The sequence below is a fragment of the Chionomys nivalis genome, chromosome 1 (genome assembly GCF_950005125.1).
Source record: "Chionomys nivalis chromosome 1, mChiNiv1.1, whole genome shotgun sequence".
Classification (NCBI taxonomy): Eukaryota; Metazoa; Chordata; class Mammalia; order Rodentia; family Cricetidae; genus Chionomys; species Chionomys nivalis.
This window is the reverse complement of record NC_080086.1, coordinates 159,893,184-159,908,593: the sequence shown is the minus strand read 5'-3', so window position 1 is coordinate 159,908,593 and position 15,410 is coordinate 159,893,184. Positions and strand designations below refer to the sequence as shown.

Genomic DNA, 15,410 nt, shown 5'->3' with positions numbered 1-15,410 from the left:
GCAACCAAGTGACCTACATCTCCATCGTAATAATGACCTGAAATTTCAGGGAAGCAAGCTCTAATAAAACCAGAATTGAATCAGCAGAAGCATAACCTTTTCTCAGAAGAAAAAGTTGGCATTTTGGTCTTTTTTTTTTTTAAGCAGTCTCAGTATGTAGACTGAAAAACAATCCTGTCTGCTCAGACTCTTGAGTGGTGGGATTAACAGGTGTGTAACATAACTCCATGCCTGCCCAGCTAATATATCTTCAAATCTCTATGGCCAAATAGAGTAACGTTTTTAGATTTTAGGAATTGCAATGTAGGATGACTTTGAGGGTTTGTTGTTCAGATTCCCACAAATTGAAATAAATACAAGTACTAACAATGTAGTATATAATAAGGCATTGCAAATCAATGGTGGTAAAAAAATCTTTTATTAAATGGTGCTAGAATAGCTGCATAGCTAGTCTTTTGTTGTTGTTACTACTGTAACAGGCCCTCAGACCTTAGCACATCTGGTACCACAATGGAAGTACCATTTAGACCTAGGAAACCAGAACATGGCATTCCAGCATGGGCTTGGAATTTCCACTGTAAGTTCAAGGCTAGCCTGGCCTGTCTCAAAAAATAAAGAAAACCAAACAAACAGCAACAACAAAAACCCACAATATTCTTTTGATGTGGCTTTATTTAGGCAGCTTGTAAAGGATAGAGGACCAGAAGCAGACAGGAAACAAATTTTGTTGCAGGTCCTAGGAAAAAGGACAGCATGTCCTTCAACCCAGAATTGTTCCATAATTACTCAAATTCACAGTGGAGTTTGGGCAGAGATGTCAGTATGACGTAGGAGTCACTTATTTTTTGTTGAGAGACAAGTTTTGCCATGTAGTCTAGGCTAGCCTCAAACTTAACATGCTACTTCTACCTTTCAAGGGCTGAGATTGTAGGCGTGTATCACTATGCCTACCTACTTAGGTATTTCGTGGGTTTACATGGCTAGGAATATGGAACACTGAACCTTAAACTTTGCTATAAAGGACAACTTAAAAACCCACCCTCCATCTATACATAGTGTAGTGAGGGTACTTTTTGCAGAAAATAAATAATCTGAATTAAAACATTGGAAATATACATAGTATATTTTCAAGTTGAAGGACATCCTACTATTTAGTATTTACTCAATATACCATTTATTCTTCAGAATGTCAGTGTTTGGGAAAACACATAAAGACAAAAGATACTAAGAAATGGTTATATTAAATACAATGTGAAATCTTAGAATAGGTCCTGTGTGAGTGGAGATATTAGAGGACATAAACATGTAATCATCTTGATTTTTATAATTATAATAGGGCGATGACTTCAAATGGTTCAAAACATTAAGTGTACAGAGACAAAGAGTATAAGATAAGAAAGACATCGATGCACACTGAATCTGAGTGAAGGAACAAAAGGGCTCTTTGCACAATTTTGGATATACATTTTATTGTTTGAATTTACTTCATAGTAAAGGTCAGAGGCACAGATGGGTATCCGGAAGTAAAATAAGAGGAAGCATTGGACTGTTTCCTGCACTTTTTCTGAGATAAATAAATCCAATTTTCATTGATTGTCCAGCTCTGGCCTTACCACCTCATGTCACTGATACCCTGGCTGTCATAAAGGAATGGGAGGCAACCAGACATGGGTCACCGACTTCATCCTAGTGGGACTCCAGCTCAGCACAAAGATGGAGACATTCTTCTTCTGGATCTTCTCCCTGCTCTACATATTCAGCCTACTGGCAAATGGCATAATCTTGGTGCTCATCTACCTGAACCCCAGCCTACACACCCCAATGTACTTCTTCCTTTCACATCTGGCCATCCTTGACATCTCCTATGCTTCCAACAATGTCCCCAAGATGTTAGTCAACCTTGTGACCCAGAATAAAACCATCTCCTTTGTTCCATGCATCACACAGACATTCTTGTATTTGGCCTTGGCTGCCTCAGAGTGCTTGATATTGGCAGCAATGTCTTATGATCGGTTTGTAGCCATCTGCCACCCACTACGCTACACTATCATCATGAGTTGGAAAGCATGTGTAGCCCTGGCTGCCACTTCCTGGTCATGTGGATTTATCCTCTCTGTGGTTCATACAATTCTCCTACTAAGGCTGCCCTTCTGTGGGCCCCGGGAGGTGAATCACCTCTTCTGTGAAATCCTGGCTGTTCTCAAGCTGGCTTGTGCTAACACCTTTATCAACCAACTTGTCATCCTTGCTGCATGTGTTTTTGTCTTAGTTGGCCCTCTTTGCTCAATGCTTGTCTCTTACATGCACATCCTCAGGACAATCCTAAAAATGCAGTCGAAGGAGAGCCGCAGGAAGGCCTTCTCTACCTGTTCCTCCCACCTTTGTGTGGTAGGGCTGTTCTTCGGGATAGCCATGTTGGTGTATATGGTCCCTGACTCTGAGCAACGAGAGGAGCAGGAGAAAATTATGTCCCTGTTTCACAGTCTCTTTAACCCAATGTTGAATCCCCTCATCTACAGCCTAAGAAATGCCCAGGTAAAAGAAGCCTTCCACAGAGCACTGCAGAAGAGATTTGTGTGAGATGTACATAGAATGTGAGTTGAGTAAGGCTGTGCTCCTGAAACATGTGGCTAGCTGAAGCAAAATTCAGGGAAGTTTCCCAATAGAAATCTGATTCTATTTGTTTGTTTATTTATTTATTTATTTATTTATTTATTTATTTATGAGATAGAGTATTACCTTGTGGCTCTGGCTGTCCTGGAAGTCACTATGTCGACCAGGCTGAACTCCAACTTCAAAGGTTCACCTGCTTTTGCCTCCCAAATGCTAGTATTAAAGGTATATGCCACCACACATGGCTGTAAGTTTGATTTTAAAAACTATAATTGCTCAAATTCCAGCTCTGGAAGTGGGACAAAATAACAAAAGAAATGATACATTCATTATTAACTCTATGAACCCAATTTCTGCATTGAATTCCAATGAACCTAAGTTTTGAATTAAATTCCAATTTTGAGAACCTTTCCTCCTTTTGAGAACCTTTCCCAAGTGGAACACTATTCCTCACTCATGTTCTCATCAATATTTACATTTTATCACCAATCATGTATTTTAAAGGAAAGCTAATTAAATACCAGAGCAAGCAGAAGAAATAATAGATTAGAATATATGTATATATATAGATATATATATAGATATAGATAGATAGAACAATAAATAAAATTAATGGTTATTAATATGTTTTTTATTAAAAATTTGACAAAATTACCAAACTTCAGTTCAGTTGAATAGCAGGTCAGCAGAGGAGAGTGGTGAAGAGCTGGGGAGATAGTCCTGCCTCTAAGAGTATTTGATGCACAATCCTGAGAACCAGGGTTTAAACTCTCACCACAGATGTAAGAAACTGGGTGTGTCTGTACACACTCCTGCACCCCAGAGCTGTAGGGCTCAGCAACAGGCATTTTGCTAATGTCTGATGGCTGACAGTATAGCTCTTCTTTCAATAAGGGACCCCATCAAGAGAATTAAGCAGAGAATGATAGAACAACTAATGTCCACCTCTACAGCCACTATATGCACTCACACACAAGCTTACACACACACACACACACACACATACACAAGGGGAAAATACTCAAATAACTAAAATTCACACTGTAAAGGAACATAATCACCAGTTTAGCAGATATTTAAAGAATGTGGGAGAATTCTGTGAACAACTATATTATAATTAGGATTTGTTTCTATAAATACCGAATCTCATTTAAATGATCTAAGCAGATTCATAGTATATAAAAATTTAGTAAATTTAAAGCTTACCAAAGACAGTTATGGATCACATTGCTATCATAGTGAACTACGTCAGAGTTTAAAAGGAAGAATTAACATTATTTCTTCATAAAGATTTTTAAAAAATAGTAACAAAGAGAACATTTCCTAAGTCCTTCCATGAGTTTAGTGTCATTGATATAAAAGATATCAGAGGAAATACAAACTACAGACCATTCTCCTTCTGTATATAAGTGTATTGTCTCAATCAATACTACAACAAGAACTTGTAAACTAGCAGCACAAATACTATGACCAAGGGAGATTTATTTCAGGAGTACAGTAGTAGGAATATACAAAACTCAATCAATGTACTATATCATGTTAAATAAATAAAGGAAAATATAATCTCTCCTTACATTTATTTAAAGCAATTGACAAACAAGTCTCACACTTTTTCATGAGAAAAACCCATTCAACAATCTAGAAACATAAGATAACCCCTTTAATCAGAAAGGCATTCATGGCAACACCATAGCTACAATAACAATGAACTGTTAATGGCCAGATGCTTCCCCCTCAACTTAAAACAAATTCAAGTGTATCATCCCTTATTTCTTTTATTAATCACATGGAAAAAAGACAATTAAGTTATAACATGAAAATCAAACTATATTAAGAGCCATCCTACTCCATTTAGAATGTCAGTCATTAAAAATATCACTGGCAAGAAATGCTGCCAAAGGAATAGACCCAGGGAATCCATGAACTCCACTGATAGAAACATAAACTAGTCTGGGTACTATGAAAGTTTCTCAAAAGCAAGCAATCAGTGTGGAAGTTTCTCAAAATTTAGCAATATAAATGTTCCATCTATTGCTCATCACTCATTTGTATCAACCCTTCTTAGACCCAAAGCTCAGAGAATGTCTGGAAGAGAGGCAGAAAGAACGTAAAAGCTGAAGAATGGTGGTGGTGGTGGGGTGCTGTAAAACGCTGTCCACTAGATGCAACATGGTTGTTGTATATCTGAACACACAAAAGCTTTGTTACCTTTTCAGGATCAAGTCACTTAAAAACTCCAGCATGGCCGGGCGATGGTGGCGCACGCCTTTAATCCCAGCACTCGGGAGGCAGAGGCAGGCGGATCTCTGTGAGTTCGAGACCAGCCTGGTCTACAAGAGCTAGTTCCAGGACAGGCTCCAAAACCACAGAGAAACCCTGTCTCGAAAAAACCAAAAAAAAAAAAAAAAAAAAACTCCAGCATGATTTTATAAACCTATGATGGCGTCAAAAAATCATGAAAGGGATGTGAGCAGGGGAGTAACAATAGCTCCCATAATTTAACAGGATCACTCCAGATCCCTCACTGAGTGAAACTGAAGACGGTCTTGTAAAAACACAGGTGGCAGAAGAAGATAGCACAGACAAGAGTAGAATAATGGGGACAGGTAGAAGTAGTCAGATTCTGGGTCATCTGAAAAGAAAACCGAGCACAGTCTGCTGATGAGTTAGGTAGATGTAAACTGGCCCAGCTACTATGGATTTTTTCTTTCTTTTTTCTTTTTTCTTTTGTATTTTAGCGTATTTTTCTTTTTTTAACTGAACAAGCAGGTGGAATAGAAAAATGTGAGGCCGTTCACGACAAAAGAAAGTCAGACATAGGTCCCTGAGTGTATGAGGTCTTTACAGTCAATGATTTCAAGAACAACTGAATTCCTTACAATTCCCTCCACTAGTTTGCTTGTCTGGAGACTGATAATATTCTTAGCAGGTCCCTGCTGCTGTTGGGAGATAACAGTACTGAATTGAGCATTAGGCAACTCCCTAAAAAGAGGTAGATGGAAAGACAGACTATCTCATCCCAGTCTACTCAGGCCATTTTTATCACATCTTTTTTTAAATTTTTTTTTATTTTATTTATTTATTTATTTTTATTCTTTTTTAATTAAAATTTCCACCTGCTCCAGTTTCCCATTTCCCTCCTCCTCCTCCCCCATATTGCCCTCTCCCCCTGTCCCCACTCCTCTTCTCCTCCCCCCACTCCATTCCCCCTCCCTCTAGGTACTGAAGAGCAGTCCAAATTCCCTGCCCTGCATGAAGACCAAGGTCCTCCCACTTCTAACTAGGTCCAGGAAGGTGAGCATCCAAACAGGCTAAGCTCCCACAAAGCCAGTTCATATATTAGGATCGAAACCTAGTGCCATTGTCCTTGGCTTCTCATCAGCCTTCATTGTCCGCCATGTTCAGAGAGTCCGGTTTCATCCCATGCTTATTCAGTCCCAGTCCAGCTGGCCTTGGTGAGCTCCCAATAGATCAGTTCCACTGTCACAGTGGGTGGGTGTACCCCTCATGGTCCTGACTTCCTTGCTCATGTTCTCCCTCCTTCTGCTCCTCATTTGGACCTTAAGAGCTCAGTCCGTTGTTCCAAATTGGGTCTCTGTCTCTATCTCGATCCATCACATTTTTTTTCAAAGGTCTACCATAAGTGTGTTCGTGGAACATTCCAGCATATCAGAAACAGTATCACATTGATGTTTATTGTATCCCTATTCCTGGTAGCTGTTATAGAACTAACCTAACTTTCGAATAATAAGAAAAGAGTGTATATATAAACAAGGGGATTTGTTTCAAACTTAAAGAAGAATAAAGTTAATGCCATTTGTAAGGAGAAATATGCAACTTGAGATAATCATATTAAGTGAGTTTGGCCAGTCACAGAAAGACAAATATCATGTGTTTTCTCCTGTTTGTGGTTTTTACAGTTTCTTTAGTCGTGTTAAATCACAAATTCATCTATAAAATGGCATTAGAACTGAATAAAGGGAAAATAAATGAAGGAAAAAAGAAGATAAATGGAAGGGGGAAAAGGGGTAAAAAAATGGAGGCGAGTGGAAGAAGGAACAGGGCAGTGGAGGATATGCTTACCATACAAAGTATATCCATAAAATATATTATATGAATAAATAAATTTTAAAAATTCAGCATGAAGAGGTAAGGAGATCCTAAGCCCCCACCTTTGCATGAGGAGATTTTGACACTTGATAACTGCTGAGGATATAAAAGTCATTTTTTGCTCATGCCCCATGATGCTCACAGGCCCATGCACACATGGACAACACTGCACTAAGAGGGTAAAAAAAAATAAATTAAGTCATGAAGATGGGAGGGAGATGTGATGAAGGGTCCAGAAGGGACCTGGGGAAGAGAACAGAGAGTGGATATCATCAAGGTATATTGTATACATATCTGAAGTTGTAAAAAATTAAATAGGAAATATCAGTTTTAAGAAGAATATTTAAAAAATAGGTAGAGGGAATAAAATCTTGACCTAAAAACTTTCTAACTGTATTTCGTTGTTTTCCAAATAAGTGGGGAGAGGCATATGCACTAATAAATCATGTTTTTTAATTTGTTAATCAGTAAGTACATCTACAATATGACCCAACTATACTACTCCTACATATTTACCCAAAGACTCAAAGTCACCATATCACAAATAATCACACACCAATGTTTATTGCAGTACTGTTCTCAGCAGTAGCTAGGTTAGGAGACCAACCTGGTGTCCAATAACAGATGAATCGACAAGTCCCAGAGCTTCTACATCCCTAAGATGACTCCCATCTCCAGACCCATGCTTAGGGTTGAAAGGTCTGGGTTTCTAGGAAATATCAGATAATTGAGACCTTGTCATTCAAGTTCGTTTTCCTACTGTGTTTTGAGTAGCTGGAAAATCAGACTAAAGAATGTATGGCTAAAGAAATTAATTTCAAGATTTTATCCACAGTCAATAACCAGAAACAATATATTCATCTCTTGATTGTTTGAAGACTGAAACAAAATGAAAATTCATAAAGCTACAACAATCTGTATATTGATGTAGCTATGGCTCCATGTATGACTTTGTGTCAGCATGTACTACTACTTCTAAAAGTACTAACCCTTCTTCCTTAACATCTGAAGATCTCATTATGTGTATGGCTTCCTAGGGCACAGAAATGGAGAGAGACTCAAACCTCTGTGGGATAGAATCACAGTGAGTGGATTCTTCCTGTCCCTATAGGAACCATGATGGTGCAAAGAGACCTATTTCCCATGCACTACACAAGGTTCTCATGACAATTGAAAGGATGACCCATGGAGATGACAAACCCATAAAGCCTTCTCATCGAAAAGGCAACTTGAAAAGCCATAGTTTTTCTCTGTCAGTTCTGAGACCATCCCCAAGGCTTCCAACATCATCACAGAATTGCAGAAATGTTTGCATTTTCTGAATGAAGGTTTACCAGAGTCCTCGTACAACAACTTTCTCTAGACACCCAGTGTTCCTCATTTTTGGGGGGGGGGTAAGTTCTGATGAAACATACTGCTATTTCCATTGTCTGTTTGCTTCTACTGTCACTAAATTACAGTTCTACTTTCTTAGTTTTCAAATTCTGCCTGTCAACAGTTACAGCAATAAGATAAACTGAGTAAGACGTACAATTGTTTATTGCTTTATTATACATTAATATGTCGATGCATAACTTTAATCAATGTACTAGGGGTTAATTTTGGCAAGTAGATTATTTTTTATGAAATAGAGACATATATATGCAAATAAATTCCTGAAAAAATATTATGAACAAATTAAACTTAAACAGTTTAAAAAATGGGCTTAAATTATCATGTATAAAAACCTGCCAAATAAGTATACAAATATATATTTATTGTGCACAACCTTACTTGGATGTCATACAGAGTCAGATCAATGAGCAGGTAATAGTTTAATTACAAATACCTCTACACTAAGCATAAAGTTGTACAAATTAAGGGAAATGAATAAACACCTGCATATGGTTTATTTTCACCTGCCTCAACATGAAACTTATTTCTCTGATAGTATAATGAGGTCCAACACAAAATCAATATTTTGACGAGATCGTTCAATCTTAGATGTAGAATTTCATAGATATTTAAATAAAGGATTATTACTCATTCCTGTTCACCCACATAAGTGGAATTCACCTAAAAACAAGAAGATAAAATTATACAGCATGGGGAATTATGTTTGTATTTACATTTTCGCTATAGAATTATAGACTTAGGGAGATGATGTGAGTCAGTCGAGCAATAGTAACAGCAACCTTCTCTGCAACATTTCCCACAGAAAGTGAGCCACTGCAAGCCACCTGCAGAGATGGCACCTAAAACTGTGTTTAGAGCATCTGTCAACACTGTGCCAAAAGACAAGGCTACTAATTCTGCTGTCATGCCTGACAAACAGCACAATTCAAATCTGGTCAGTCACAAAAATTGTTCATCTAAGTGTTAGTGTAAAGAACTAAATGGCAAAAATTTCTTTACTGAATCTAAGTCTTTACGCTTAGAAAAACGGTTTTATGAGACATTTACTGTAGAGTGGAAAATGTCTGTGGAAAGGATGATGAGTAATGATTTCTGTATATTTAGACTTGCTACACCCTACTGAGCCCTTTCAATGTTGAATGCAATACAGTTTTGAAATGTTGGTCCATCATTTATGGTTCATTGTTTATAATTAGAAATAATTAGAGAATAATTCTAATGTTAGCCAAGACAAGTAGAATTTATTTGAAAACTACAATGTAATCTGTAGAATCAAATTTTGACTTGTATTAAAATGGGTATATTTATTCTCAAATTTTTGATCCATCAAAAAAATGATACAATCATCAAGTCAGGATGTCTCAGTGCTCTTAAAGTCACAGAAGGGTATGAGGAGAGACACAATACAAAGTTCTCCACGTGTACATATTACCAAGGGCAATCACACAAACACACTGTGTACACATGCACAGTAGTAATAGCTAAAGATACCTTAAATGTTAAGGGAAATAGATTTTTGTATGTAACATAAGGAAAAATCTTAAATATATACTTAAAACAAAAATGAATTTTAGCTATTCTTACTTTGCTAACCTACAATGGGTATATATGAATCTAGCACAAATCTGTACTTAAATTCTACTCTTGAACCAATCATTAACTCAAATTCCTCTGTCATAGGGATATGGGAAACAACATGACATTGATCACAGAGTTCGTCCTCCTGGGATTTCCACTCAACCCAAGGTTGCAGATGCTCCTCTTTACCCTCTTCTCCCTGTTCTTTGCCTTCACCCTGCTGGGGAATGGGACCATTGTGGGGCTAATCTGTCTGGAGTCCAGACTCCATACTCCTATGTACTTCTTCCTGTCCCACCTGGCTGTTGTTGACATTGCCTATGCCTGCAACACAGTGCCCCAGATGCTGGTGAATCTTCTAGATCCAGCCAAGCCCATCTCCTTCGCTGGCTGCATGACACAGACATTTCTCTTTTTGACATTTGCTATCACAGAATGCCTCCTCCTAGTGGTGATGTCCTATGATCGGTATGTGGCCATCTGCCACCCCCTCAGATACACTGCCATCATGAGTTGGAAGGTCTGTAGCACTATGGCTGTGACTTCTTGGATCATTGGGATTCTCCTATCCTTGGTTCATCTGGTGTTACTTCTGCCTTTACCCTTCTGTGTGTCTCAGAAAGTGAATCACTTTTTCTGTGAAATCACAGCTATTCTCAAACTTGCCTGTGCAGACACATACCTCAATGAGACCATGGTCCTGGCTGGGGCAGTGTCTGTGCTTGTGGGGCCATTCTCCTCAATTGTGATCTCTTATGCCTGTATTGTTAGTGCTATCCTGAAAATCCAGTCAGGGGAGGGTCAAAGGAAAGCCTTTTCCACTTGTTCCTCCCACCTCTGTGTGGTTGGATTATTTTATGGCACAGCCATTGTCATGTACGTTGGACCCAGACAGGGAAACCCAATGGAACAGAAGAAATACCTCCTACTGTTTCACAGCCTTTTTAACCCCATGCTCAATCCCCTGATATACAGTCTCAGGAACTCTGATGTGAAGAATACTTTGAAGAGAATTCTGAGGATGCAGAGAGTTTTGTGACAAGTTTGCAGCATCGTGTTTAACAGCTGACAGGAGAATTCATCCTCTCAAGATGGTCCTAACCATCCAGAACATACGCATTCCCTTTATTGAGCTTTGCTGTCTCGTGCCCTCCATTGGATGACTGACTCATCAGCTGTGGGAGGAATTCTAGAAATCTGTAATTTCAAATGCTGACATTAACAGATTGTATTGCAGTTAGTCCCCACCAGAGCCAATATTTCAAAGCCACAGTTCCAAATGAGTACTTCTCAGAGAGCCAGCTAGTTGTGATGCAGTGTTCTATCTCCCCAAAATATTCTCTGTTCAAACCCTAAGCCTTCCAGTGGACTAAAAATGCCTTCTGTGATGGAAGAAGATTGTGCTTGACTCCATGTAAAGCTGACATCTTTATTAGTATAGTGAAAGCTTTGAATTTTCTTTTGTTTGTAAAAAGAATTCTATTGCACTTTTTAAAGCCTTGGCTTTTGCCAATGTTAATTGTTGTTGTGCCATATTTTCAGACACTTAAGTCATCTGGAACTTGACTGACCACTTGCGGATACTTTCTGAAAATTTCTTCTAGGACAAATATCTTTTTCTGTATCCTGCAAGGAAGTCTCTACCGAGTATGTTGGTTTGAGGATGGTAATCCACATCAGTGAATATCAGACTCTGTTTGGTTATGGAAAGTGAGGGTCTCTGACTTCTATTGTTCAAAATGATCCTTTGGAGACAATGACTCCTCCAAGCATCTCTTGCTTCTTGGTCCAGCATGCCATTATAAACCTTGGGGAATAAGCTTATTCAATCTCATGATCTTCCAAACGTGGCGTGAAACCATGTGTGAGTGTGTATAATGAATCTAACTGTGTGGAGAGGGGCTGGGGATGTGACTCAATAAAGTAGTGCTTACTTAGCATGGTAAGTCCTAGGTTCAATCTCTAGCTTCTAAAAGAGAGAGAGAGAGAGAGAGAGACAGAGAGACAGAGAAAGAGAGAGAATGTGTAAGATGAAAAGAAAGAACAGAGACAGAGAGAGATGAAAAGTTATATTTGGAATGAAATAAAAATATAGTTTGGCTTCAGAGTTTTAAAATACAACTGATTTTCTTACAGAAATCTGAAAAATGTCAAAATCCACAGTTAAAAGCTGTGTCCACCTACTATGATGTAAAAAAACTTATTTTTCAAGTGATTCCCTTTCTTAGCTTAAATTTCTTGAAATATACATGTACATTTAATTTCTCATCCTCTTCAGATATTTTACTTTTGTACCTTAACATTACTTTGCAGTGACCAAACATCGTTGGACGTTGGACCGCATCCTCAAATAACTGTTTCCCCAAATGAATCATTTTGTTAATGCCTCTTTTCTTTTCAGTGTTAATTGCTTGATGGCCACAGTTTGCAGATGCCCTGAAACATAGCAGAAAGAGGTTGTATTATTTATGAATGGCCAGAAAAGCACCAAGGTTTCCCTGTAACCAGAGGCTCGAATGTGTCACCCCGTATTTGCCATCGCAGGAGGAGCAGAACTGGAACACGGACTGACATGCACTCAAAGGCAGACAGTTACAACAAATCGCCCCGCAAGAACACGCTATATGGAGCCAGTTTGTAAATTCTGTGATTGATTGACATGAAATCCTTTAAAATAACACTCTGACAGCTCTATATTCAGTAAAAATAATGAAATATATTATGAAGGCTATGACAGTGTCTTAGAGAGTATTTTAAGAACTTTCCATAGATAAAAGATACTTTTCCAGGGGAAGTGTCATTGAGGGGGGTCTTTTCCTTCCTCTTTTGAGGGACTGAACTCAGATCTTTACAGTTCCCAGCCAGTTATCTCTATGGGAGGCTTGTGCCCTAAAAGAAAATCCCCAAAGGCAGGTCCCCAAAGACCCCACTGGGATACCTTGGTTCCTTCTTGGACTACTAATGCCTTCCTTACCAGCTCCCACAGCACCTTCTCACCTTGAAATGTATCTTGGCTCTTGTCTTCCAAATTTTACTACATCCCAGGGGACCCAGGCTCCACTGAGGAGAAGCTAAACTTCACAGTGGATTCTGTTAACTCAGCAACTGGTCCTGCCACCTGGCAGGTTCACCAGAAACATCCACAGATTGGGGACAGTGCAATTCTGGGAACCTTGAGGACTGAAAATGCCAAGTGTCTGAGAACTGTAATGAGAGTTGGAGCCTAGTGGGTGTGCTGAATATTTCCTAATTGTGTGCCCTGCTAGGGATGAGAAGAGAGATCAAAACACAATTGTTCATATCTGCTTCCCGGCAAAGGTGGTTGAGCATGAAGCCCCATGACCCTGTGCCTCCTCTGAGCCCTCAAGAGAGCTGTCAACTAGGCTGAGCCCTCAGGGAATAAAGCCACCTTCCCTGTGGATTCTGTCATATTACAGAAAGGGGCAACAGTGAGGATTCAGCACATACACAGAAGCTCTAAGGAGACAGGACCTATGACAGCCTACCACTGCTTTTGCTTCTGAGACCCTTGGGTCCTTATGTGGAAGCTGTCAAGGTTACCTGGATCTACTCTATCTTTAATTTCTACAAGACAAATTGTAGCATCTAGATTTTATTCAGCTGTCACGCTCACTGCCATTCCTTCTGTATCCAGCAGAGAAACAAAGTCATTGTATGATGTGTGGGTATGTGTGTGCATACAATGTGTGCATACATTCTCGTCATTCACGTTCTATATGAACAGTTAGGAATTTCCACTTTATGGGTTTAAGTGAAATACATGGAATAATTTTTCTACTTAATAGAAATTATAGTAGAATAGTTGATTAAATGATGCTCTGCTCCAGTGAAGTTAATATATTTGGTTGTTTTTAAATGTTGCATCTAATTCTTGTCAGCACTGTCAAAACACACGCTGTGTTTATGATGATATATTTACTGCAATGAAATATAAAACACAATGATTGCTAAGTGTATGCATGTTTTATACTAACCATCCATATTTAACTCAGACACTTAGAACATACTCTGCAAATAAGTAGATTTTCTGTAGCAATTAGGAAGAATCTTTGGGATAGAGATTTTTTAAAAGGGAAAAGATACTGTGTATCCAAGGTAACTCAACCCGGGAGAGAAGGATGAGCTGGCCAACTATACCTAAGTCTTCTTTTCAGAAGAATTTTATATCCAATAATCATATCTAAAGTGTCCTTTTTTCTTTCCCTCTCCTCTTCCTCCTAAAGCACACTTTCACAATTCAATCTTCACTGTCTCAGACCTATCATGCAGTTGCACATTGTACTCCCATAGTATGTGGTACATGGAAGTATTCCACAGATAATCAGTTATTACCGGCCTTCAACAAATTCTGGGATGGATCACAATCACATGAGAGTGATTTTCTAGTTCTTGCTCATCCAGGATAGTCTCTACCCCTGGAGAAAGCATTTGCTGCATCAATTCTCACTCCTTAAGATAATTTGTCAAAGTCTATGTTTATGATTATGAAAGCAAGAAATGTAATATTTTCCAGTTCTTCCTTGTTGTTTACGAATAAGAAGTCAACATTTGAGCTGAACAATTGACTAACCATATGGTACTGATTTATGAATTCTGCTTTACCCAATGCCTAACACGGTAGGAAAGAGACTGACTGTTCATTCAAACTTAGAGATTTAATTGTTTTATTAAGTAAACTTATTTTTGACAAAATTATAACTATCTCTAATGCATTCTGATTGCTCCCCCTCCCACCCTCTGCCATCCCCTGTTCATCTCTGTTGAGTTTCTTCCTCCTCTCTATCAGCCCTTATCCCAGATTCCCAACTCTGAGCTTATTTTGTGGCCGTTTCAGCTCGTCCCGGATCACCCTGTGAGCACTGGATTGTAACTGACCACGGGAGCCTGATGAGCTCACCAGCGGATGCACAGCGGAAAGCAATGACTTCCCTTCTCCCTAAATCTATCTTTAGCAAATAGCCCAGCAGAGAGGAGCAGGGGCCCCTGAGCTCAGCAACCCATGCTGACTGCTAACAGTCCCGCAGGGTCAAATCCCTGAAACTGCAAGAAAATGAATCTATTTGGTTTCCATCCGTTTTTACACAGCTATCAAAAGAAAAAGATAAAAGAGAAGTGTGTTCCTGATTCAAGTGCCGAACACCTTGAATCCTTCTACTGCCCTTATCCAATTTTAAAGGTCTTCCTTTAATACAGATCACACAGGAATGAAGAGTTTCAAAATTCTAGGACTCACTTCCTGCTAGAAGACGGGCCTGAGATAAGTACAGGTCTAGCAGACGTCACTTTCAGTGGACCGATCCCGCCACGCAGTAGTTGCTTGTTCTTCATTAACTTTACATCTAACAAATGTGTATGGAATGTCAGGGTTCACCACTCAACTGCTTTCTCAAATTGGATGCAGAGGAGCTTCTGGGCTGAAGAAGACCATCACACATCTGACCTTTTCAATTCGTCTTTTACTTTAGCTTCCAAATTTTGTGTGTTCTAACAGCTAGGGATCAGTGAGATAGTTCAGCTGGCAAAGGAATCCGCCACCAGCCTGGCCATCTGAGTTTTATCCTTGAGACCCACAGGATGGAAAAAGAGGACAAATACCTGCAGTTGTTTTTTGACAGCCACATGCAAGCAGTGACACACACATGACCCCTGTGCACGCTAAATAAATACATAAAATATAACAGACTTTATTTTTT

At 39.0% G+C, this 15,410-nt stretch overlaps 2 protein-coding genes across 2 annotated transcripts; both read left to right on the top strand.

The window, feature by feature from the left end:
* The first annotated feature begins 1,650 nt into the window (after positions 1 to 1,650).
* On the top strand, positions 1,651 to 2,580 carry LOC130879818 (olfactory receptor 2A2-like). Its single transcript, XM_057778659.1, has one exon. The coding sequence runs from the start codon at positions 1,651 to 1,653 to the stop codon at positions 2,578 to 2,580; it is 930 nt and encodes a 309-aa protein (XP_057634642.1).
* A 7,222-nt stretch (positions 2,581 to 9,802) lies between these two features.
* On the top strand, positions 9,803 to 10,735 carry LOC130879513 (olfactory receptor 13). The gene has a single exon (XM_057778133.1). The coding sequence runs from the start codon at positions 9,803 to 9,805 to the stop codon at positions 10,733 to 10,735; it is 933 nt and encodes a 310-aa protein (XP_057634116.1).
* The last annotated feature ends 4,675 nt before the right edge of the window (positions 10,736 to 15,410 follow it).